This window comes from Nerophis lumbriciformis, linkage group LG17 (assembly GCF_033978685.3).
Source record: "Nerophis lumbriciformis linkage group LG17, RoL_Nlum_v2.1, whole genome shotgun sequence".
Taxonomy (NCBI): domain Eukaryota; kingdom Metazoa; phylum Chordata; class Actinopteri; order Syngnathiformes; family Syngnathidae; genus Nerophis; species Nerophis lumbriciformis.
In genome coordinates this window covers 20,906,445-20,930,000 of record NC_084564.2, presented here as the reverse complement: position 1 = coordinate 20,930,000, position 23,556 = coordinate 20,906,445, and the positions used below count along the sequence as shown (strand labels likewise).

The window sequence follows — 23,556 nt, the reverse complement described above, 5'->3', positions numbered from 1 at the left end:
TTCTTCCAAAAGCGCATTGGTGAGGTCACACGCTGGTGTTGGTCGAGAAGGCCTGGCTCTTAGTCTCGGTTCTAATTCATCCCAAAGGTGTTCTATCGGGTTCAGGTCAGGACTCTGTGCAGGCCAGTCAAGTTCATCCACACCAGACTGTCATTAATGTCTTTATGGACCTTGCTTTGTGCACTGGTGCACAGTCATGCTGATTCTGATCATTTGAATGGGTGGCCAAATACTTTTGGTAATATAGTGTATATCCAGTTTCTCATTACAACATGTCTGAAAAGGAGTAGGAAGAAGCAGAGCCTATATCATCCTAACCTGATAAAGTTCAAGATGTTTATCTGGATTGTTCTTCCTTGTATTTTGTAAACGTTATGTTTGAACAGTTTCTTAAATTGGATCATATTAGTACATTGTTTGACTTTTTTTGGAATATTGTCTATTGTTCACAATCATTATGACAGACATGACGATGGATGGATTTAAAAAAAAGGCATTCTAAATAATAAATACATTTGATCCAAAGTCTGCTTAAAATGGAGCCGCTCTATTCTGCCTATAGTGCACCTAAAAAACATCCAGAAATCTCCATTAGGGCTTTATGTACATGGTGTAAGTATATATGTAATGTAGTAACAGGCACATTTATAATAACATTTAATATGTACGTATTTTGACCATTTTAAGCATATGTGGCGCATTAATTAAAAAAAACATCACATTTGCTTTTTTTTTTCTTCATCACTGATTATTACCCACTGCAGATTTCACGAGAGCCATCAAACAAAATAAAGCAACACGTACTGTACAATGTCTGCTGTCATTAGGATGCTGACTGCTAGGATGTTCATATTCCTATTTAAAAGTTAAAGTTAAAGTACCAATGATTGTCACACACACACTAGGTGTGGCGAAATTATTCCCTGCATTTGACCCATCAACCTTGATCACCCCCTGGGAGGTGAGGGGAGCAGTGGGCAGTAGCGGTGGCCGCGCCCGGGAATCTTTTAGATGAAGAATGTCTCTTAATCCTCGCAAAGAAATGGGGTGTGGGGGAGTGACAAGAGCTTTTTCAAGATTCAAGATTCAAGATGCTTTATTATTGTCCATTCTTTAACATGTACAAAACATATAAGAACTGAAATTTCACGTTACAGGGGGACAAGACGCGACCGCCAACGGATCAGCCACTTACAGCGCTCCTTAAAAAAGGTGGGAAAAAGGTGATATTTGGAAAGGGGGGAAGAGTAAAAAAAATATCAGTCTAAGGCTGGACCCTCATCAGTCTAATGCTTTTTGTGTCATTCTCGCCAGTTCCAGGTCCTAAATGCCAGTCAAAGTGTCCCAACTTGTCGGATTATATTCTCAGCCCTCTACTTTCCAGGTGAGATGCATTATTTATGCTCTACAATAAACTTACAGGGAGCAGGGCAGTGAGGAAGCAGCAAACCACTCGATGATGTAAACATAGGGACACATGGTAGTGATCACGTCGCTGTTGTAAATAGTTTGTCTGTGTTAGCGTTTAAAATAACAATGTCATTAATACTTGGTTAATATTCAAGTCTCAAACTGTAAACGGGGTATTGTTGGCCTTTTTGAATGGTTATTTATTAGATTTTATGGGCGGAATAGTGGAGCTCCCATTGGCTCCGCTGTAAGCAAACTTTTATTTATGTTAATTTAATATTTAGAATGCTTTTTTTTTTTATCCGTTGTTATAATGATTGTGAACGATAGGCGACATTTAAAAAAATAATTACAGTTCCCCTTTAACATGCATACACATGTTTTTAAGTAGAATTTTTCCTATTGTATATTTCTCCTTTTTTTTTTAGAAGAAGAATTGTTCATTTTTGGGTAGCAGATTATAGTTTGCTTTATGTTGCTCAATTTTAGTTTCAATAATTTCAAATAGTAAAGGGTTTGAGTGTTATCTAATATCGACATTATTTTTTTTCCCAACACGGTTGGTTATTGAAGTGCACTTTTGTAGTTATTTCTTCATATTTCTTCACAATAACTAAGATACGGTAACACTAGCAAGCAGTAGAAAATATGGAGTATTTTTTGGTCCAGAAAATATTTTTGCTTTATTCATTACTGACATATTTCTTGCCACCTTATGTTGTGTACTTTTATGACATCCCCAGTTCATTTTATCAACTGTTATTATTCATACAAATGTGATTTGTTTTACCTTGTTAATGTCTACTCTGTCTATTTGAATTTGTGTTTGACTTTCTCTTCGGCTGTTACCAGATAGCATTATTTTAGTTTTACTATGATTCAAGGATAGTCTGTTTTTGTCAAATTTGTTCATTTCTTCTGTTATTACTTGTATTGGCTTCTATGAGTTCTCTACTGAACCAAATGTGGTCGTATCATCTGCAAATAATACTACCTTTAAGTCCTCTATAACTTTCCAAATGCAATTTGTACAGAGATTAAACACGTTTGGTCCCAGTGTTGATCCCTGAGGTACGCCGCAATATAAATGAAGAGCTTTAGACGTGTCTTCGCCCAGCTTCACGTATTGCTTCCTATAGGTAGTAGCTTCTTGCCCAGTTCCAGACCAACCCTTATTGGTCAACAAGTTAGAATACGTCTCAGAGATGCTACAGTAAATTAGTAGTCTGTTGTCCAAAATGTAGCCTTGATCCTGGATTTTAGACGTTTAAAAGTGCTTTAAGTAAACCCTACCAGGAACATGTTTCCTGTGTCTGTAGCTTTAATGCTAACAAGCTATGTTTGTTCATGCCTGTCTCTGACCAAGTGTTTGGCTCCAAGAGAAGCTATTGTGCACTTATTTCACTTTTACATAAACATTGTAATTCTGTATTTTCCCAACGGTTAGGAATCTCAGCTTTACGTTTTAAACTAATAAGGATCAAGTAAATAAGAATAACATTCGCAGCCACTTGAGAGGGAACGCCCCTTGAACATATAGAACGAAGACTTGACTCACCAAGGAGGAACAATGAAAGGAGTTAAAGTATCACTGATAGTCACACACACACACTAGGTGTGGTGAAATTACCCTCTACATTTGACCCATTCCCTTGTTCCACCCCCTGGGAGGTGAGGGGAGCATTGAGCAGCAGCGATGGCCGCGCTCGAGTTCATTTTGGTGATTTAACCCCCAATTCCAACCCTTGATGCTGAGTGCCAAGCAGGGAGGTAATGGGTCCCATTTTTATAGTCTTTGGTATGACTCGGCCGGGGTTTGAACTCACGACCTACCGATCTCAGGGCGGACACTCTAACTCAGTGATTTTCAACCTTTTTTGAGCCAAGGCACATTTTTTGTGTTGACAAAATCCGGAGGCACACCACCAGCAGAAATCATTAAACAACGAAACTCAGTTGACAGAAAAAAGTCGTTGTCGCAATTGTTGGATGTGACTTTAAACCATAACCAAGCATGCATCAATATAGCTCTTGTCTCAAAGTAGGTGTACTGTCACCCCCTGTCACATCACCCCCTGACTTATTTTGAGTTTTTTGCTGTTTTCCCGTGAGTAGTGTTTCAGTTCTTGTCTTGCGCTCCAATTTTGGTGGCTTTTTCTCTTTTTTTGGTATTTTCCTGTAGCAGTTTCATGTCTTCCTTTGAGCGATATTTCCCGCATCTACTTTGTTTTAGCAATCAAGGATATTTCGGTTGTTTTTATCCTTCTTTGCGTGGACATTGTTGATTGTCATGTCATGTTCGGATGTACATTGCGGACGCCATCTTTGCTCCGCAGTAAGTCTTTGCTGTCGTCCAGCATTCTGTTTTTGTTTACTTTGTAGCCAGTTCAGTTTTAGTCTCGTTCTGCATAGCCTTCCCTAAGCTTCAATGCCCTTTCTTAGGGGCATTCACCTTTTGTTTAATTTTGGTTTAAGCATTAGAAACCTTTTTACCTGCACCCTGCCTCCCGCTGTTTCCGACATCTACAAAGCAATTAGCTACCTGCTGCCACCTACTGATATGAAAGAGTATTACAGGGTTACTCTGCCGAGCTCTAGACAGCACTCAACAACTCATCATTTGCAGACTATAATTACTGGTTTGCAAAAAATATTTTTTTTACCCCAAATAGGTGACATTAGATAATCTCCCATGGCACACCAGACTGTATCTTACAGTGGTTGAAAATCACTGCTCTAACCATTAGGCCACTGGCTGACCCATCAACACATCAACCAGTGGTAGTCCATCCCTGTTACTGACTGCTGATTGGTTCAGGGGGTTACCTGCTTGTCAACCTAAATCAACTGGGATTGGCTCCAAGCCCCCCCCTTGACTGTGCACGGGATGAGCCTTATAAAAAAATGTGTGGATAATCCCCATAGGTTGAAGAGAAAAGCAGGAATACACTGTATCTCGCCACAGGGTCTGTCCAACTGCTTATCCAATTGTCCAATATCAACATTCTTATTTGGCAGGAGCCATCTGCATCTCCACTTATTGCAAAAGTGATATAAATTCTTGGTAGCGCTGAGCGTCTGATGTCCCACGTTTTTGAAAGTGAGCAGCTGCATAGTAGCTCTGTTTGCGACGGTGCATGGCTAGCAGCAGACGGCTAACAGAACAGGGCGCACGGCCAGGCCCTGCGCACCAATGATAGCCTGCCAATAGAAAGAAAACTCATGCGCAAGGAGCTCAATAAAAATGTTGCGAGGGTTGAAAGGGAGGGAGAAACGTTTTCCCTACTCAGCCTTCAAGGCCAGATGTTTATGGTCTGTATAAACTATTGAGGGCTCGAGAATGTCCCCCACTCAGCAACAGTGTGGTGCAGCTCTTTTTTTTTTGTTCTTTACTCCCACTGTAATCCATCCAGATACACAAGAAATAGCGACAGTATTTCTGTTTTTTAATGGTGCTCAGTCATGACTCAGAGACTTTCCATGCGCAAAGTGAGTAAGCTGACTTTCTATTGTTATTGTGTCTGCGTTCATAATAGACATGTTTGCTTCTTTGGTGAAAAGGAACTCTGTTGCATTCGATCAACTCGTACCATACGGTTCTTTTTGTTAAGTGTGAATTGGGATGGGTGCCAAATTCACTACTTTTATACGTACCTAAAAAAAATGCCGTCTTCACTACCAGGTATCGATTCACACAAAATCAAAAGGTGCCCTATTTTGATATATTTGTTGGCCGTCACGTAGCTTCCGGTTGCAGACAAACACGCGTATTCATAGAAGACTGCTTCTACCAACTAAACAAACATGCCTGATACAAAGTAATCCTTCACTTATCAAAATATCTGATAAGTGAAGTACTAGGATGACAGGGGATGCAAAACAATAACAGTGCAATACTTGTTCATAACATGGTCACTACTGCCTAGTTTCTCTTGTTATATTCTTATTTTACTGTTATATTTTTATTCTCATTGTTCATTTTTATTTTTATTCTTATTGTAATATCTATCTATTTTCTTTCCATTTATATCCCCATTATTTACTTTTTACTTTTAAAATTCGATCTCGAAAAATTCTGTACAATTTTAATTTTCCTGAGAAAACTCTCCTGAAGGAATCAATAAAGTACTATCTATCCATCTATCCATCTATCCATCTATCCATCTATCCATCCATCCATCCATCCATCCATCCAAAATGTGCTAATTTACATTGGATATGCCATAAACGTGCTACTGATATTAACATTTTGCGATTGTACATGGCAATTTCAAAACCTCCAAATTTGGTCATCCAAACTACAACTAAAATTCACGTCGCAATCAAACAGCTGGTGTGTAATAAATACAGTACTTACAGTACAAACACTTTGTAGGACTCAACAAAAGACAAGACTGGCACATTCAACTCAATGGCTATGGCGACACACCGAGGACAAGCTGAGCTGAATGCATATTTGTAATTGAGACCCAAAAGTGTAAGAAAACAGCACCGTTATCATTGTCAGCTCAGTGTTAAATGTTTGATTAAAAAAATATGTATTTATTAAAAGTAAACAACTTTATTACCACATTAACACCTTTAAAAAGTACCAATAATTAGTTCTAGAGCTGCAACGATTAATCGATTACCGTATTTTTTGTACTATAAGTCGCAGTTTTTTTTCATAGTTTGGCCGGGGGTGCGACTTATACTCAGGAGCGACTTATGTGTGAAATTATTAACACATTACCGTAAAATATCAGATAATAATATTTAGCTCATTCACGTAAGAGACTAGACGTATAAGAGTTCATCGGATTTATTGATTAGGAGTGACAGATTGTTTGGTAAACGTATAGCATGTTCTATATGTTATAGTTATTTGAATGACTCTTACCATAATATGTTACGTTAACATACCAGCAGTGTTGGGACTAACGCGTTACAAAGTAACGCGTTACTGTAACGCCGTTAGTTTCGGCGGTAACTAGTAATCTAACGCGTTATTTTTTATTTTCAGTAACTCAGTTACCGTTACTACATGATGCGTTACTGCGTTATTTTACGTTACTTTTTATGTAGTATAAAGTGTGTTTTATCGGAGCGCTGCTCTGTCATCGTTCTGATTCTTCTTGTGTCAAGCCGGAGAAGAGAGAGACACATGCGCTCTGTGTGGGTGTGTGTGCGTGTGAGTGTGGAGAGGGGGGGGGGGGGCGTGTCTGATCATGGCGGAGCCAGAAGTCGAGTTTGCTAACATGGAGATATTTTCACTACTTTTCTTTTGTCGAGCACAAAGAAAAGAACATTTTAGTTAAATGTAAATTGTGCTTTGGATCAAAGATCCCATCTACTGCCCAAAACAGCAATTCAAATCTGCTGAAACAAGCTACATAAGCAACATGCTTCGACGAAGCTAGTAAAGAGAGATAGAGATTCTGATGCCACTTCACCTTCACCACTTAAGGATTAACTCTGCCTCTTCTCATCATTCACCGCTGAAGGTACACACACTCTGTCAATCAATGTTCCCTCTAATTGTTCATGTGTGTGAGCAAACGCAAAAAGTCCCTGAGCATTGAGTGGAGCCCATGTGAGCAACTTTAGACGTGCACACTGTGGCTACACCAGCAGCACACCTGTCCCAAACCTGACTAAATAACAAGTTCAATCTCCATCCATCCATCCATTTTCTACCGCTTGTCCCTTTCGGGGTCGCTGGAGCCTATCTCAGCTGCATTCGGGCGGAAGGCAGTGTACACCCTGGACAAGTCCCCACCTCATCACAGGGCCAACACAGATAGACAGACAACATTCTCTTATTATTATAATCAAATAACAGCAGTCATTTCCATTTCTAATATAAGTGTTTAGGCCCACTTACAATGACAATAACAACAAATATTGTTTTTCATGAACTGTGTACTTGTATTGTTTGTCTGGGTGGAGGTCCTGCTTTGGAAATAATTGGTACCCCTTTCAGACATTGCATTTAGTTCCCATTAAAACATTCACATGTTGCACAATGAGATGTAAGCAGGGGATCATGTGTACATTCCTGCAACTTCCTGTTTGTAAAAAAATTATTTTTATTAGTATTTATTTAATATACTAACAGCATTTAATGATTAATATTTATAAATTAAGATTCCTAATAAATGACACTAGAATAAGCACACATTTGATTGGTAAATCATAGTGTAACGACCTGGAATTACACTTTATGTGTGGTGTTGGAGTTGTCCGACTTTTTGTGTGGCTGTAAACGCATCACTGGCTCAGTGCCATATGTGCAAGTGTTGGCGCACGTGAGAAAGAGCGAGCGGCAGCTGTTGATAAAACAAAGTTACTTTTGGTCTGGTTTGTACTGCAGAAAATGACCAGTTTTGCTAGATATCATTTTTTTACTAATGTTTTGGTGATGTGTTTATGGCCGACAATAAAGAGTTTTGCTCAGTAAAGTGATGGATGGAATTCATGTCCTCAAAGCGTCTCGACAGACGTTACAATATTTGAACAATGATGACGAAAACGGTTTTCTCTGTCGTGTCCGTGTCGTGTCGAAAATTGTTATGCGCTTATTTTTTTATTTGATTTTGTGCGTGGCATAGATTTGCCGTGCGCAGAGGACGCTTGAGCAGTGCACAATTGCACAGGCGCGCTCCTGAGAGGGAACGTTGCTGTCAATTCTCTTATATACTCTTTCATTCTAGACTTCTAGAGTGTTTGATTATCACATCACTCTAAATGTATAGACTATAAAGTTCACAAACATAAAGAGGGATCCTAGTGGGCCAGGCCAATTTTTCCTTATCTCTAAACTAAAACTGGGGAAATGTGGAGAGTCTTCTGGGCTTCAGACATGATTTTGTATCAGAATTACTTGAGGAAGAAAATGCCTGGTTAGGCTTTGTGTATGTAGTGTGTGCCTTTCTTGGTTTACATCTATGCTGTTATTATGCTGTTTGTTACGTATGTACGTTATGTTGCAGCTATTTAAAATAGTTTTGTCAATTTGTTCTGGCCAGAAACAAATTGGTCTTTGTAACATATCTTTGTCTTTGTGTGTTGTATGTAGACCACATTGCTTAGCAGAGTTCAGTGATGCAAATGCATGTCAAGTTGATCAACAGATTGTATTATTCTCCAGTGCAATAACAGTACTGAAATGAAGGCTAAAAGGGCATTAATGGGAGCTTTAAAAAAAAAAAAAAGACAAAAAGAAGTAACTAAATAGTTACTTTTCACAGTAACGCATTACTTTTTGGTGTAAGTAACTGAGTTAGTAACTGAGTTACTTTTGAAATGAAGTAACTAGTAACTGTAACTAGTTACTGCTTTTCAGTAACCAACCCAACACTGCATACCAGACACGTTCTCAGTTGGTTATTTATGCGTCATATAACGTACACTTATTCAGCCTGTTGTTCACTATTCTTTATTTATTTTAAATTGCCTTTCAAATGTCTATTCTTGGTGTTGGGTTTTATCAAATAAATTTCCCCCAAAAATGCGACTTATACTCCAGTGCGACTTATATATGTTTTTTTCCTTCTTTATTATGCATTTTCGGCCGGTGCGACTTATACTCCGAAGCGACTTATACTCCAAAAAATACGGTAAATGGATTAGAAAAAAAGCGTTGATTCATATTTTCTTGCTTCGATTAAACGTTTGAGTGTAAATAATACAAATTGATACATTTTGGACCGTGCCTGGACATCGTTTCCACACGGCCTCTGCAATAAAGCAGTGGTGTGTGGGTGCCATGATCTGTGTGGCAGCGAAGAGCTTTTTTTAAAATTAATGCACACATGTTAAACTACAATTTAAATTGTGATAATTTGCATTTATTAGACAAAAAAGGAAGTTGTATGGAAAGCAGAATTATAATGTTTTTTATTTCAACTATTTTCCCTACACATTGATGTTATAAAGTGCGTTATATCTGATTACTCGATTAATTGAACAAAATGGATTGAATTATCAATAGCTGCAGCCCGAATTGGTACCACTGCCTAGCAGTTAATTCCAGTCACCTGGAATTGGTGCGGGATAGGTTCAAAAGTAAACGCTAATTATCCCTACTGTAAGTGTGAACGTGATCATCTACTGTGCACCAAACAAGGGAGCTATGGTGCCGTTTGGTTCACTTGACCTCAAGTCTTAAAATGACGCAACAACACATGCAAAAATGACAAATATGTCAGAGAAAATCTGTTGGATCTTTTTGGAAGCCTTTCTTGAAATCTTAGGCCTCGCTCACACTGCAGGTCAATTCCGATTTTGCCGATATGTGACCTGTATAAGATTTTTTTCACGTCTGTGTGAACAGTGCAATTCCAAATTTTTTATATATGACCCAGGCTTTTTCGTAAGTGGATATAAATCGGATATATATATATATATATATATATATATATATATATATATATATATATATATATATATATATATATATATATATATATTCACCAGACCAAAACGTCATCAAAAAGCAATAAGCGTCATAATTATTCGCCAAAATAACAGTTATAAAATACATAGTTGACAAATGAGCAGAAAACAGGTGAAAATAAAATGTTTTAGGAACTGACATGAAAGTTCCAACACTTCTGTCTTCAACTGCTCTTCATGCAGAAATCGAAGCAAAATATCCCGTAAAACTGCCAGAGCCAAAATACTTGTCCTCTTCCTTCTTTATCTTCTACATGCAATAATTCGGTTCAGAAAATGTTGACTTTGATTGCACTAAATCCTTGAAATTGCCACAGATGCACCAGTAGTCAGACCGAGTGGAATAATGCCTGAAATAAATTAATAAATGAAAAAAAAAAGAAAATGAATAAATGTTTACTTCCGTAAACACTGCAGTGTGTGCGACGTCATGATGTCATGTCTGCATACAGGTCAGGTTGCATTCACATTAGAAATCACATTTGTTTTTGTAATGTGACAACCACATAAAATGATCGAATTCGACAAGAACAAATCCGAATTGGACATCAGACCCTGCAGTGTGAACGTTGCCCAATTGTCTAAATGTGCTGTCTAAATTACAGTATCTCAGACTGAATTTTGGTTTGAAACATTTTAATGACGTCACATAATAAGCCAAAAAAGCTAGCCAGTCACGTCTTCCATACTCATACTTGCCAACCTTGAGACCTCCGATTTCGGGAGGTGGGGGGTGGGGAAGGGGGCGTGGTCTGGGGGAGGGGGGCTTGGTTAGGGGCGGGGGCGTGGTTGGGGGCGTAGTTAAGAGGGGAGGAGTATATTTACAGCTAGAATTCACCAAGTCAAGTATTTCATATATATATATATATATATATATGTATAAGAAATACTCAAGTATTTCATATATATATATATATATATGTATATATATATATATAAGAAATACTTGACTTTCAGTGAATTCTAGCTATATATATGTATATATATATATATATATTTATTATATATATATATATATATATATATATATATATATATATATATATATATATATATATAGTATAGCAGTTGTGCACTGCACTCTCTAAAAACCCTAGATGTCATTGTTGTCATATATGCATGTACAGTAGATGGCAGTATTGTCCTGTTTAAGAGTGTCACAACATTGCTGTTTACGGCAGACGAACTGCTTTACGGTAGACGAAAAGGTGACTGCTGTTGTTGTGTGTTGTTACCGCGCTGGGAGGACGTTAATGAAACTGCCTAACAATAAACCCACATAAGAAACCAAGAACTCGCCCTCGATCATTCTACAGTTATAACGTGATTGGGCAGGCACGCTGTTTATATTGTGGGAAAACGGACGCGAGAACAGGCTGGCCGCTGTCGACACGTCACTCAGGTCCGCATGGAGCTGGAGGGGGCGTGGCCTCCAGCTCCGCCTGAATTTCGGGAGATTTTCGGTAGAAAATTTGTCCCGGGAGGTTTTCGGTAGAGGCGCTGAATTTCGGGAGTCTCCCGGAAAATCCGGGAGGATTGGCAAGTATGTCCACACTTAATGCATTTGTTCTTTACTGCACAGTCTTTGGTCTTGGACAAAAATACCAGGATGAACACAGAGCGAATCACACCAAAGTGCACACCAAGTATTTTTTGTTTTTTTTTAAATGTTTTGATCCAGACCTCAAGTGTGAATGCAGCCTTAGTCATACCCACAGTTTTTTTTTTCTCTTGATACTGCTGAAACGTCTCCTCTTTTCTCCCCCTCGCCGCGCTCTGTTCCCAGCACATGTGGTATCAAACCGACCTACGTGGGTGCGATAAAGCAAACAGTCCACAGTCCCTCCCCGACAGACTAATTTGAACAAATTCTCCAATTGCGCCCCAAATTGAAAGCACATTGGGTTGTGGACAGCCATCATTTATAAAAATCCGCGACTAAGAATGAAGCCAAAATATTACACTGGCAACTACGCTTGTTACTGCGAGCAGCTGCTTCGCCCGAGACACATGTTCTCATTGTGCTAGCGAATGGCACTGAGTACCTGGATGATGTATCCGGCGCAGGAACACGGCGGCGGTGTTTGGATACGCAATGGCCGCGGGGTGGGGAAGTGCGTCCCGGCTATTGCGGCCGGTCTACATTCAGGACTTAATGACTGTGTGGAATGTTAATCAGAGGTTCAATAAACAGAGCTAAAGCATGATGTACACAGATGTCTGTAAAATAATTGCAGCCATCTACTGTTCAGGGGTGGGTCAGGGATAATGAATGAACGCGTCACGTGACCTGTAATCATTCATTCATCCAGGTTTGGCTCAATCGTCGCCTCCATCAATTTTTATTTGAGAAACTCGGCCAACCTCCAGCCTTCATGAGTGAATCCAGAGGGTTTTTTCCCCCCCCTCTGGACGTCTCGTCTATGACGAACAAATGGATTTAGTTACCAAATCATTGTCCCTGCAGGGTCCGCACGAAGCCTCGACTATCCCATCATCCTCGTCTGCCTCCCTTGCTACTAACGCTAGCTCCTCCTGCCCCCGTAGGCTTCCCAGTGTCAATAATATGCTTCCCAGACAGCTGCTCCGAAGCAGGTCAGTCCAAGCACGGGAAGGGAGCGTTCATAGCTTTTGTTTGTCGGGAAGGGATCCAAAGCAATTTTAAACGGGCGAGCGGAGAGGATTCCATGGCGCACAAGGTCTAGGGTGGGGGTGGGGGGGGGGCAGAAACGGGTAAAGTCACGATACAGCACGCCTAAGCCGTGGCTAAGTCGTGCAGCCGGCGGCCATAATGAAAAGTGCTGTGCCTCGTGGCGGTCAGACAGATCCAGCCGGTTGCACAATGAGGCTGTTATACTCATGACAAGCGTCCCTCTCTGCCCTGACAACGTGCACGGGGAAAACTGTTGACACCCACGAAAGCACAGTTCCCATTACATCACAACATTTTGGGAGCAATGGTAAATTTAGTGGCGGTATCAATCACTCCACCCTTTGTGATATTCTTTAGCCGTTAAAAGTCCTTTCTTTTTTCCGCTAAGAACGCAAAGTATTCATCAATAGTTCTCGGGGATAATCACTGCGACCGAGCTGGTGCACTTACGCAATATTAGCCTGGCCACATGGTATGTTTTTGATTTGAAAAGCATTTGCATACTGCCGCAGCAAATTGCTTTGGGTCCCCAGCTGAAACATATGAAGCGGGATTCCATCGAGAGCCTCTTCAAAGGTAATAAGCTCACATTTAGTTGCCTGGACACACTGGCCTAGCGTGCTTCCCCAGGCGATGCACCTGGACTCGTTTCTGAGGACCATGTGGAATACAGCACAGCGGAGTGTAGTAGTGGACAGGGGACAGTAGACAGTTCTCTGCACCCCAAGTTCCTGGGGGTGCAGATAACTGACAATATAACCTGGTCCCTTACGCACTTGTAAAAAGAGCTCAGCAGCGCATGCACTTTTTGCGTCGGATGAAAAGAGCACAGCTCCCCCCCTTCTCAGCATATTCTACGGAGGCACTATAGAGAGCCTGCTGACCAACAGCATCTCTGTCTGGACTGGAGCCTGCAATGCCTCAGACTGGAAGTCTCTCCAGAGAGTGGTAAGGACGGCGGAAAAGATCATCAGGACTCCTCTTCCTCCTGTCCAGGAGATCGCAAAAAGCCGCTGCCTGACCAGGGCTCAGAAAATCTGAAAAGACTCCTCCCACCCCCACCAAGGACTGTTTTCACTGCTGGACTCTAGAAAGAGGTTCCGCAGCCTCCGAAGTAGAACCTCCAGGTTCTGTAACAGCTTCTTCCCTCAGGCCGTAAGACTCTTGAACGCATCATAATTAAATTATCCCCTCAACTCCCCCCAAAATGGATTAACTCGCTGGAATAAAAAAGACAATATAACATACATCCATAAACGTGGACGCATGTGGAAAAGTGCAATACATTTATCTGTACAGTAACCTATTTATTTATTTATACATGCACCTTATTGCTTTTTTATCCTACACTACCATGAGCTTATGTAACGAAATTTCGTTGTTATCTGTACTGTAAATTTCAAATTTGAATGACAATAAAAAGGAAGTCTAAGTCTCTAAGTCTAAGACAGGGGTCGGGAACCTTTTTGGCTGAGAGAGCCATGAAAGCCAAAGATTTAAAAATGTATTTCCGTGAGAGCCATATAGTATTTCTTAACACTGAATACAACTAAATGCATGCATTTTTAAGTAATACCAACATTTTTAGACTACAATACGTTTCTTATTCTTTATAATAACATTGTTATTCTGAAGCTAACCAATAATAAATAAAATACTTCTTACCAATAATGTGACTTCTTGAACAGGTGCGGTAGAAAATGGAAGAATGGATTAAAATCCATGAGAATGTTTTATATTTTGAACATTATTTTTAACACTGTGATTACCAGCGGAATTATTCATTACTTATCATGTTAAGCAATGTCAGCTAAGATTTATCTGAGAGCCAGATGCAGTCATCAAAAGAGCCACATCTGGCTCTAGAGCCATAGGTTCCCTACCCCTGGTCTAAGACATAAATCACTTCATCCAACCAGCAATGAAAATGACCTTGATAACTTTGCCGTCGTCGATAAATTGGTATTGTTTTCTTCGTCTCTCGCTTCGAAAGAGGAACAAGAGGGTTCACTCCTGTAGAATTAAATTAACAGAGTCAGTCATCCATAATCTTGGTCTCAGTGGGCAGAAGTGGGTCGTCTAGTTTACGCACACACGATATATAGTTTTTTTCCCTAAAGCCATGACCACGGTGAACTCTCATAGGCACTGATTTTATAGTTTAGCACCTCGCTGTGTGCAATTTTTACTTTCCATCCACAATCCGAGTGCTTCTGTATATATGTACATAGTATAATATTTATTTCCTGTAAATAACACATTGAACAGAAACCATTCTCAGGACTGGACTTGCACCTTACCTCCTTTTGCACTATTTTACTTTTTCTTTTCTTCCTATGTTTTGCATATTTTGTAGACTGTCGCACTGATAGTGGAGTTTTTAATCTCATTGTACCTGTGTATAGTGACAATAAAAGGCATTCTATTCTCTACGCACATAGCCTCGCTAGTCGGGACTCGCTAGTGAAAAGCAGCGCGAGGTAACCAGAGGGTTAGGAGAAAAAAATATGATTGCAAAGCCAACATTTCTGGTGTGGGAATATTTCGGTTTCAAATCACTCCACTGAGAAAGATGAGCTTATCCGCACAGAAAAACAAACAAGTATGCCCAATATGTTGGAAAGGGATGGCAAAAAACAATTGCACTTCAACAGAAATTGAGTCCATTTTGTTGGTTGTTTACTTATTGAAGATCATTATAGGTTCTTGACCATACAATGGTAAAAAATTAAACCTAATGAGAAATCTAAGTTTTTTGCATGTGAAAGCAATATTATGTTTAATGCTATATTAGTGCTCAGTTTGGTTTCAATATAGCGCTGAAAGTAATATTGTTTTATTGGCAATCATTTGGGGGAAATATATATCGTCCGGCAAAATGCATTATCGACACAGGTCTAGCTATAGAAGTGGTATAGATATGAGCATCAATCAAAGCAATCAAAGTTTATTTCTATAGCCCTAAATCACAAGCGTCTCAAAGGGCTGCACAAGCCACAATGACATCCTCGGCTCTGATCCCACATCAGGGCAAGAAAATACTCAACCCAGTAGGATACCGTACAATGAGAAACCTTGGAGGGGACCAATACCCCCCACCCAGTACATATCAAATGGCTCAAGTCAGTTATAAAATGTTTATAGTTTAAATAAGGATTTGGTTTTTTTTCAGGCAAAGTTTAAATATTTTCTGTTACGGACTAAAACAAAAATGTTAAGTTACTCTTCGTTGTAAGTTGATCTATACAGTATATCTTTCGTCTTTTTTTTTTTCTTTAATGGTAATACATACTGTATGCAATGTTATGCGGAGGTGTACTTATAACAATTTATAGTCAAATGATACTACTTATAGTAGCTGTAGAGAGTAGTGGGACTTGAAATGTTTTCATCTTCGAAGGAGGGGAGCACTGATATAAATTCACTTTAGAAAAAAAAGACCATAGCTTCTAAATTTACATTTATATTTTGTCAAATGTATGGGTAGAATTTTATTAAAGCAAAACTAGTTTTATTTTAAGTAAAATATAAATGTATCAGGGTATTTTATGGAGGTATGTAGTTAATCATAGAACTGGCACCCAATGTTATTAAAAATTATTGATGGGGGCAGAGAGGGAACACTGATATAAATGTACCTTAGGAAAGAGTGTAGCTTCTAAATTTACATTTAGATTTTATTAAATGTCTGGGTAGAATTTTATTTAAAAAATACTTTTCTTTTAAGTAAAATATACATTTATCAGGGTTAATCATTTATTTTTTATCAAAGCATGTAGTTAATCATAGAACTGGCACCAAATGTTACAAAAAATTATTGATTTTGAATCGAGAATCGTTTTGAATCGAGAATACAAACCCCGTTTCCATATGAGTTGGGAAATTGTGTTAGATGTAAATATAAATGGAATACAATGATTTGCAAATCCTTTTCAACCCATATTCAATTGAATGCGCGATAAAGACAAGATATTTGATGTTCAAACTCATAGACTTTTTTTTTTTTTTGCAAATAATAATTAACTTAGAATTTCATGGCTGCAACACGTGCCAAAGTAGTTGGGAAAGAGCATGTTCACCACTGTGTTACATGGCCTTTCCTTTTAACAACACACAGTAAACATTTGGGAACTGAGGAGACACATTTTTTAAGCTTCTCAGGTGGAATTCTTTCCCATTCTTGCTTGATGTACAGCTTAAGTTGTTCAACAGTCCGGGGGTCTCCGTTGTGGTATTTTAGGCTTCATAATGCACCACACATTTTCAATGGGAGACAGGTCTGGACTACAGGCAGGCCAGTCTAGTACCCGCACTATTTTACTATAAAGCCACGTTGATGTAACACGTGGCTTGGCATTGTATTGCTGAAATAAGCAGGGGCGTCCATGGTAACGTTGCTTGGATGGCAACATATGTTGCTCCAAAACCTGTATGTACCTTTCAGCATTAATGGCGCCTTCACAGATGTGTAAGTTGCCCATGTCTTGGGCACTAATACACCCCCATACCATCACAGATGCTGGCTTTTCAACTTTGCGCCTATAACAATCCGGATGGTTATTTTCCTCTTTGGTCCGGAGGACACGACTTCCACAGTTTCCAAAAACAATTTGAAATGTGGACTCATCAGACCACAGAACACTTTTCCACTTTGTATCAGTCCATCTTAAATGAGCTTGGGCCCAGCGAAGCCGACGGCGTTTCTGGGTGTTGTTGATAAACGGTTTTCGCCTTGCATAGGAGAGTGTTAACTTGCATTTACAGATGTAGCGACCAACTGTAGTTACTGACAGTGGGTTTCTGAAGTGTTCCTGACCCCTTTGTGGTGATATCCTTTACACACTGATGTCGCTTGTTGATGCAGTACAGCCTGAGGGATCGAAGGTCACGGGCTTAGCTGCTTACGTGCAGTGATTTCTCCAGATTCTCTGAACCCTTTGATGATATTACGGACCGTAGATGGTGAAATCCCTAAATTCCTTGCAATAGCTGGTTGAGAAAGGTTTTTCTTAAACCGTTCAACAATTTGCTCACGCATTTGTTGACAAAGTGGTGACCCTCGCCCCATCCTTGTTTGTGAATGACTGAGCATTTCATGGAATCTACTTTTATACCCAATCATGGCACCCACCTGTTCCCATTTTGCCTGTTCACCTGTGGGATGTTCCAAATAAGCGTTTGATGAGCATCCCTCAACTTTATCAGTATTTATTGCCACCTTTCCCAACTTCTTTGTCACGTGTTGCTGGCATCAAATTCTAAAGTTAATGATTATTTGCAAAAAAAAAAGTTGATCAGTTTGAACATCAAATATGTTGTCTTTGTAGCATATTCAACTGAATATGGGTTGAAAATGATTTGCAAATCATTGTATTCCGTTTATATTTACATCTAACACAATTTCCCAACTCATATGGAAACGGGGTTTGTAGATTTCGAATCAAATCGTTACCCCCAACAATCAAATCGAATTGAATCGTGTGGTGCCCAAAGATTGACAGCCCTAGTAGACACGTTGGTTAGGCAGTTTGGTCCTTAGCGCTGTACGACATTGGTTGTGTTGCTGCTGTGTTGTGCAACATACACGTTATTAAATGTGGTCAAAGAAAGTTGGTCACAATGTGCATGCAAAGGATTGCTACACAGTTCTTCCACACGGACACTTACTTTCCCTGAGGTAATTGAGATGAGAGAGAAGAACCTCGGCGTTGTACATGGTGGTGAGCCGAAGGAAGTCGTCCTTGCTCATCTTGCACAAGTCCTTGCCGTCTGTGTTCTGAAACACGGACGTGTCGATTTCCAACAGGCCGTACTCCTTGATGGCCCACTCCAGCCACTGGCGCACGTGGTCCTGGGACCACAATGAAGGATCTGAAGGACAGAAGATAGTTTATTGCGTGCAGGACTGAGAAAGAGCGATGGAAGCGGAGTTAAGAGTCGTGTCTCTGGTGGCGCGAAGGAATAGGAAAAAATGAACAAGTTGGAAATGGAATGATTTATCAGGCGCGGACGTGGCTTAGTTATTTGTTATAAATAATTCTTCGTCCCCCTTTAAGCGCGGGGGACTGGATAATGTATCAGGTGAAGTAGACTTTGACAGGCAGAGTCTTTATTTCTTACATCAAGATACATCTGGAGAGACTTACTTAACACACACCGTAGTGCGTGTTTAATAGGCTGCTCAGACAATCTGGAATCCAAAGCAGTCACGGTAGAGCCTCTGTGTAATGTCTACAGTAGTTACAGTTTAGAGTCAACTTCCTTCCTCAGACTTGCTTAATTTCTTCGGATTGTTTTGGAGAATCAAGTTCTTCTACAGTCCTGAAACTGCACTTGTAGCTTCATGGCGCATATTTAATGATTAACCATAGCTGTTAAAAGAAAATATAGCTCTGGCAGAGCCAACACATATTTCTACTTGTACACACTCGGCAATACTCTCGAGGGAGAGATGAAACGTTGGCACACGGCTGAATAAAAATAAGGGGCAGCGTTGGCAACCTACTATCAAAACAGAAGCCAGCAGCACAAAGTCATTGCTCCTGTATATCAAGTCTGGTTATGCACGAACATAAACATCAACTCCACTTTAGAGGTTGTATGTTTTCGCTTACCGGCCGGTACGATGACTCTTCGCTCATTGGTGGTCATGTTGGGTGGAGGGACGTTCTTCTCGTCCATGTAGTTTCCGTAGTTCATCTGAGACGTCTCGTTGCTCCCCACCAGCTTATTGCATTTACCCACACTGCAGTCCACTGGAGACTCCCTGCTGAAGGGAAAGAATGGACAGAAACCGTTTTTGAATGGCAAGCAAAGACACTGAACATCAAAGAAAACACACACTTCAAGGCGTCGATTGAAGTCATTTGAACCTGTGGGAACATTTAGCATTTTCCTGGCATTTAACTGTGCAGCATATTCAGTTTTTGGTGTCAAATCTCGAGTGCTTTTTGGACAGCACTGGATTTCACCAATGTTGTTGCTTGAAAACCAGGCAGATTGTATTTAAGACGGTATTTTTTTAAAGTTTTTTTCGTTTTATGTTTCGGGACCCAAAGGTGTATACCTTATCTTCTGGGCTATAGAGCACACCTAAATCATACTTACCAACCTTGAGACCTCCGATTTCGGGATGTGGTGGTGGGGGGCGTGGTGGAGGGGGGTGGCTAAGAGGGGAGGAGTATATTTACAGCTAGAATTCACCAAGTCAAGTATTTCATATATATATATATATATATATATATATATATATATATATATATATATATATATATATATATATATATATATATAAGAAATACTTGACTTTCAGTGAATTCTAGCTATAAATATATATTTCTTTTATTGTGTGTGTATATATATATATATATATATATATATATATATATATATATATATATATATATATATATATATATATATATATATATATATATATATATATAAAATAAATACTTGAATTTCAGTGTTCATTTATTTACACATATACTTGTTGAGTTAAGGGTTGAATTGTCCATCCTTGTTCTATTCTCTGTCGCTATTTTTCTAACCCTGCTGAACACCCTCTCTGATGATGCATTGCTGTGTGGCACGCACAAAAGTGCTTTCATCAAATGCACTAGATGGCAGTATTGTCCTGTTTAAGAGTGTCACAACATTGCTGTTTACGGCAGACGAACTGCTTTACGGTAGAATAAAACATGACTGCTGTTGTTGTGTGTTGTTACCGCGCTGGGAGGACGTTAATGAAACTGCCTAACAATAAACCCACATAAGAAACCAAGAACTCGCCCTCGATCATTCTACACTTATAACGTCATTGGGCAGGCACACCGTTTATATTGTGGGAAAGCGGACCAGTCCGCCTGAATTTCGGGAGATTTTCGGGAGATAATTTGTCCCGGGAGGTTTTCAGGAGAGGCGCTGAATTTCGGGAGTCTCCCGGAAAATCCGGGAGGGTTGGCAAGTATGACCTAAATATATGCCGCACCCACCTAATATTTGGACATATTTTTATGTTGTACATATATTGGCCGCACTAGTCTATTCCAGTAATTTAAACATGAAATATTGTATTTTATATATAATAGGGAATAAGCGGTAGAAAATGGATGGATGGATGGATGATATTACAAATGACAGTGCCTGTAACACGGCATACAGTAAGTAGCCTTTTAGAAAAAGTCATTGAGCGCGTTCTCCGTTTTTCTCCTCCTGGCGCTAAAAAAGCTGAAGTCGTCTTCTAAGGCACCCGCTCTTTCTGAGTGGTGATGGATTTCCGTTTCGTGAGGCGGCTGTTTCCTTTTCCGATGCCCGGGTCCATCTTCTTCGGTTTTTGGGCTGTGTTGAGTGCATTTTGTTGTTTCTTCCATGATGAGGGTGAGTCCATGTCGCGCTGGTGACGCGACAGGGCTACATTTATTGGCGACATGTGAACCCGGAAGGCGTCGATTGAAGTCCTTTGAACCTGTGGGAACATTTTTCAATTTCCTGGCATTTAACTGTGCAGCATATTCAGTTTTTGGTGTCAAGTCCAGGGTGCTTTTTGGACAGCGCTGGATTTCACCCATGTTGCTTGAAAAGCAGGCAGATTTTATGTAATACGGTATTTTTTTTCTTTTTATGTTTCTTAGCTTCTGGGCTGTAGAGCACACCTAAATATAAGCCGCACCCATCTAATTTTTGGACAGATTTTTATTTTGTACATACAGGTATATCGGCCGCACAAGTCTATTCAAGTAATTTAAACATGAAATATTGTATTACATATTTATATATAATTACAAATGACAGTGCCGTAAGTAGCCTTCTTCTTCTGCTGGCACTAAAACAGCTGAAGTCGTCTTCTAAGGCACGCGGTCTTTCTGCGCCCGTTAGTGGTGATGGATTTTTGTTTCGTGAGGCGGCTGTTTCCTTTTCCGATGCCCGGATCCATCTTCTTCGGTTTTTGGGCTGTGTTGTGTGCATTTTGTTGTTTCTTCCATGATGAGGGTGAGTCCATGTCGTGCTAAATGGCTGGCTGACTGATTGTGTGAGTGCATTTGATTTAGTGTGAAAAATGTAATTGGTCCACCGTGAAATGTTCAGCTATTTCATTTGTTTGAGGCGACAGGGCTAAATTTATTGGCGGCATGTGAACCCGGATAAATCAATGAGTTAGCTTCAGCATGGTAAACAGCACAAGGTTCAATGCGTGGGGAAAAAGTAGCTCCTTATAGTCTTGAAATTACGATAACTGCAAACCGCTGTTTGACTTTACTGTGGCTCAGTGCTTTTCTTCCCATCACTCACACCTGCCAGCAACCTAGAGGAATGCAGAGATCCATTCGTAAAAGGGCTATGATTTGGGATGGGTGTCGTTTACATTTGAAACAGTACTAGTACCAAATCAAAACTTTTCCAACTGTGCTCGAACGGGTATTTCAAAATGTTTTATGGAATTGTGTGACAATTTGAACAGACGAGTAATTGAAATACTTCAATGTTGTAAACTAAATGATAAATAAGTAATACATTCAAAAATAAAAACTAATTCATAATTAGATCAGTAATAGAAGTGAAATGTTAAGTGAATTATATTTATATGACATATAAAAAAAAAAGCACTTTACATAGTAAAACCCATCATCTACATCTTTACGCTACATTTAAACCAGTGTGGGTGTCACTGGGAGCAGGTGGGTAAAGTGTCTTGCACAAGGGCCGTGACTAGGATGGCGGAAGCGGGAATCGAACCTGGAGCCCTTAAGTTGCTGGCACGGCCGCTATATCAACCGAGCCATGCCGCCCCATACAGAATGTTGAACTTTGTTATTGTATGTTCTTGCTGAGTATTCATCTGACTCAGACGAACTCTAGGGGTTCGTATAGTCGGCTTCAGGGGTTCGGTGGAGCCTCCGCCACGGAGGTCAAGACACACCCGACTCATTGTGTAAATAAAAACTTCTCCCTATCGGCGTATTATGGGTACCCTCAAACAATGTTCCCTCTAATTTTCCATATGCGTGAGCAAACGCAAAAACTCCTTGAGCATTCAGTGGAGCACATGTGAGCACACCTGTACCAAACCTGACTAAATAACAAATTAAATTAGAGATGTCCGATATATCGGCCGATTAATGCGTTAAAATGTAATATCGGAAATTATCGGTATGGGTTTTTTTGTTTGTTTTTTTAAAATTAAATCAACATAAAAAACACAAGATACACTTACAATTAGTGCACCAACCCAAAAAACCTCCCTCCCCCATTTACACTCATTCACACAAAAGGGTTGTTTCTTTCTGTGATTAATATTCTGGTTCCTACATTATATATCAATATATATCAATGCAGTCTGCAAGGGATACAGTCCGTAAGCACACATGATTGTGTGCTTACGGACACAATTGTGTCCAACTCTTTAATTACCGATACCGATATCAACCGATACCGATATCAACCGATATATACAGTCGTGGAATTAACACATTATTATGCCTAATTTGGACAACCAGGTTTGGTGAAGATAAGGTACTTTTTAAAAAAATTAATGAAATGAAATAAGATGAATAAATTAAAAACATTTTCTTGAATAAAAAAGAAAGTAAAACAGTATAAAAACAGTTACATAGAAACTAGTAATTAATGAAAATTAGTAAAATTAACTGTTAAAGGTTAGTACTATTAGTGGACCAGCAGCACGCACAATCATGTGTGCTTACGGACTGTATCCCTTGCAGACTGTATTGATATATATTGATATATAATGTAGGAACCAGAATATTAATAACAGAAAGAAACAACCCTTTTGTGTGAATGAGTGTAAATGGGGGAGGAAGGTTTTTTGGGTTGGTGCACTAATTGTAAGTGTATCTTGTGTTTTTTATGTTGATTTAATTAAAAAAAATTGAAAAAACCAACAAAAAAAAACGATACCGATAATAAAAAAACGATACCGATAATTTCCGATATTACATTTTAACGCAGGCCGATATTATTGGACATCTCTAAGTATAACCCATTTACCATTGACCATTATACTCGCTTTTCTTCAGTTTATGCGAGCGCAGAATCTC

At 39.5% G+C, this 23,556-nt stretch overlaps 1 protein-coding gene and 1 long non-coding RNA gene across 6 annotated transcripts in view; one reads left to right on the top strand and one right to left on the bottom strand.

Annotated features, from left to right (window-relative positions):
- LOC133614604 (uncharacterized) overlaps positions 1 to 1,387 on the top strand; it is a 230,264-nt gene extending 228,877 nt beyond the window's left edge. Inside the window, exons 4-5 of the long non-coding RNA XR_009816600.1 lie at positions 1,158 to 1,212; positions 1,315 to 1,387. This is a non-coding gene — a long non-coding RNA (uncharacterized lncRNA). The remainder of the gene's footprint in view (positions 1 to 1,157; positions 1,213 to 1,314) is intronic.
- fli1 (Fli-1 proto-oncogene, ETS transcription factor) overlaps positions 1 to 23,556 on the bottom strand; it is a 107,510-nt gene that overhangs the window by 42,277 nt on the left and 41,677 nt on the right. For 4 of the 5 annotated variants that reach the window (XM_061972711.1, XM_061972712.2, XM_061972715.1 and 1 more), the window contains 2 exons: positions 19,114 to 19,268; positions 18,167 to 18,370 (listed from right to left, as the gene is read on the bottom strand). In XM_061972711.1, the coding sequence (XP_061828695.1) occupies positions 18,167 to 18,370; positions 19,114 to 19,268 (359 nt within the window). The remainder of the gene's footprint in view (positions 1 to 18,166; positions 18,371 to 19,113; positions 19,269 to 23,556) is intronic. The other variant, XM_061972713.2, reaches the window with a different exon arrangement.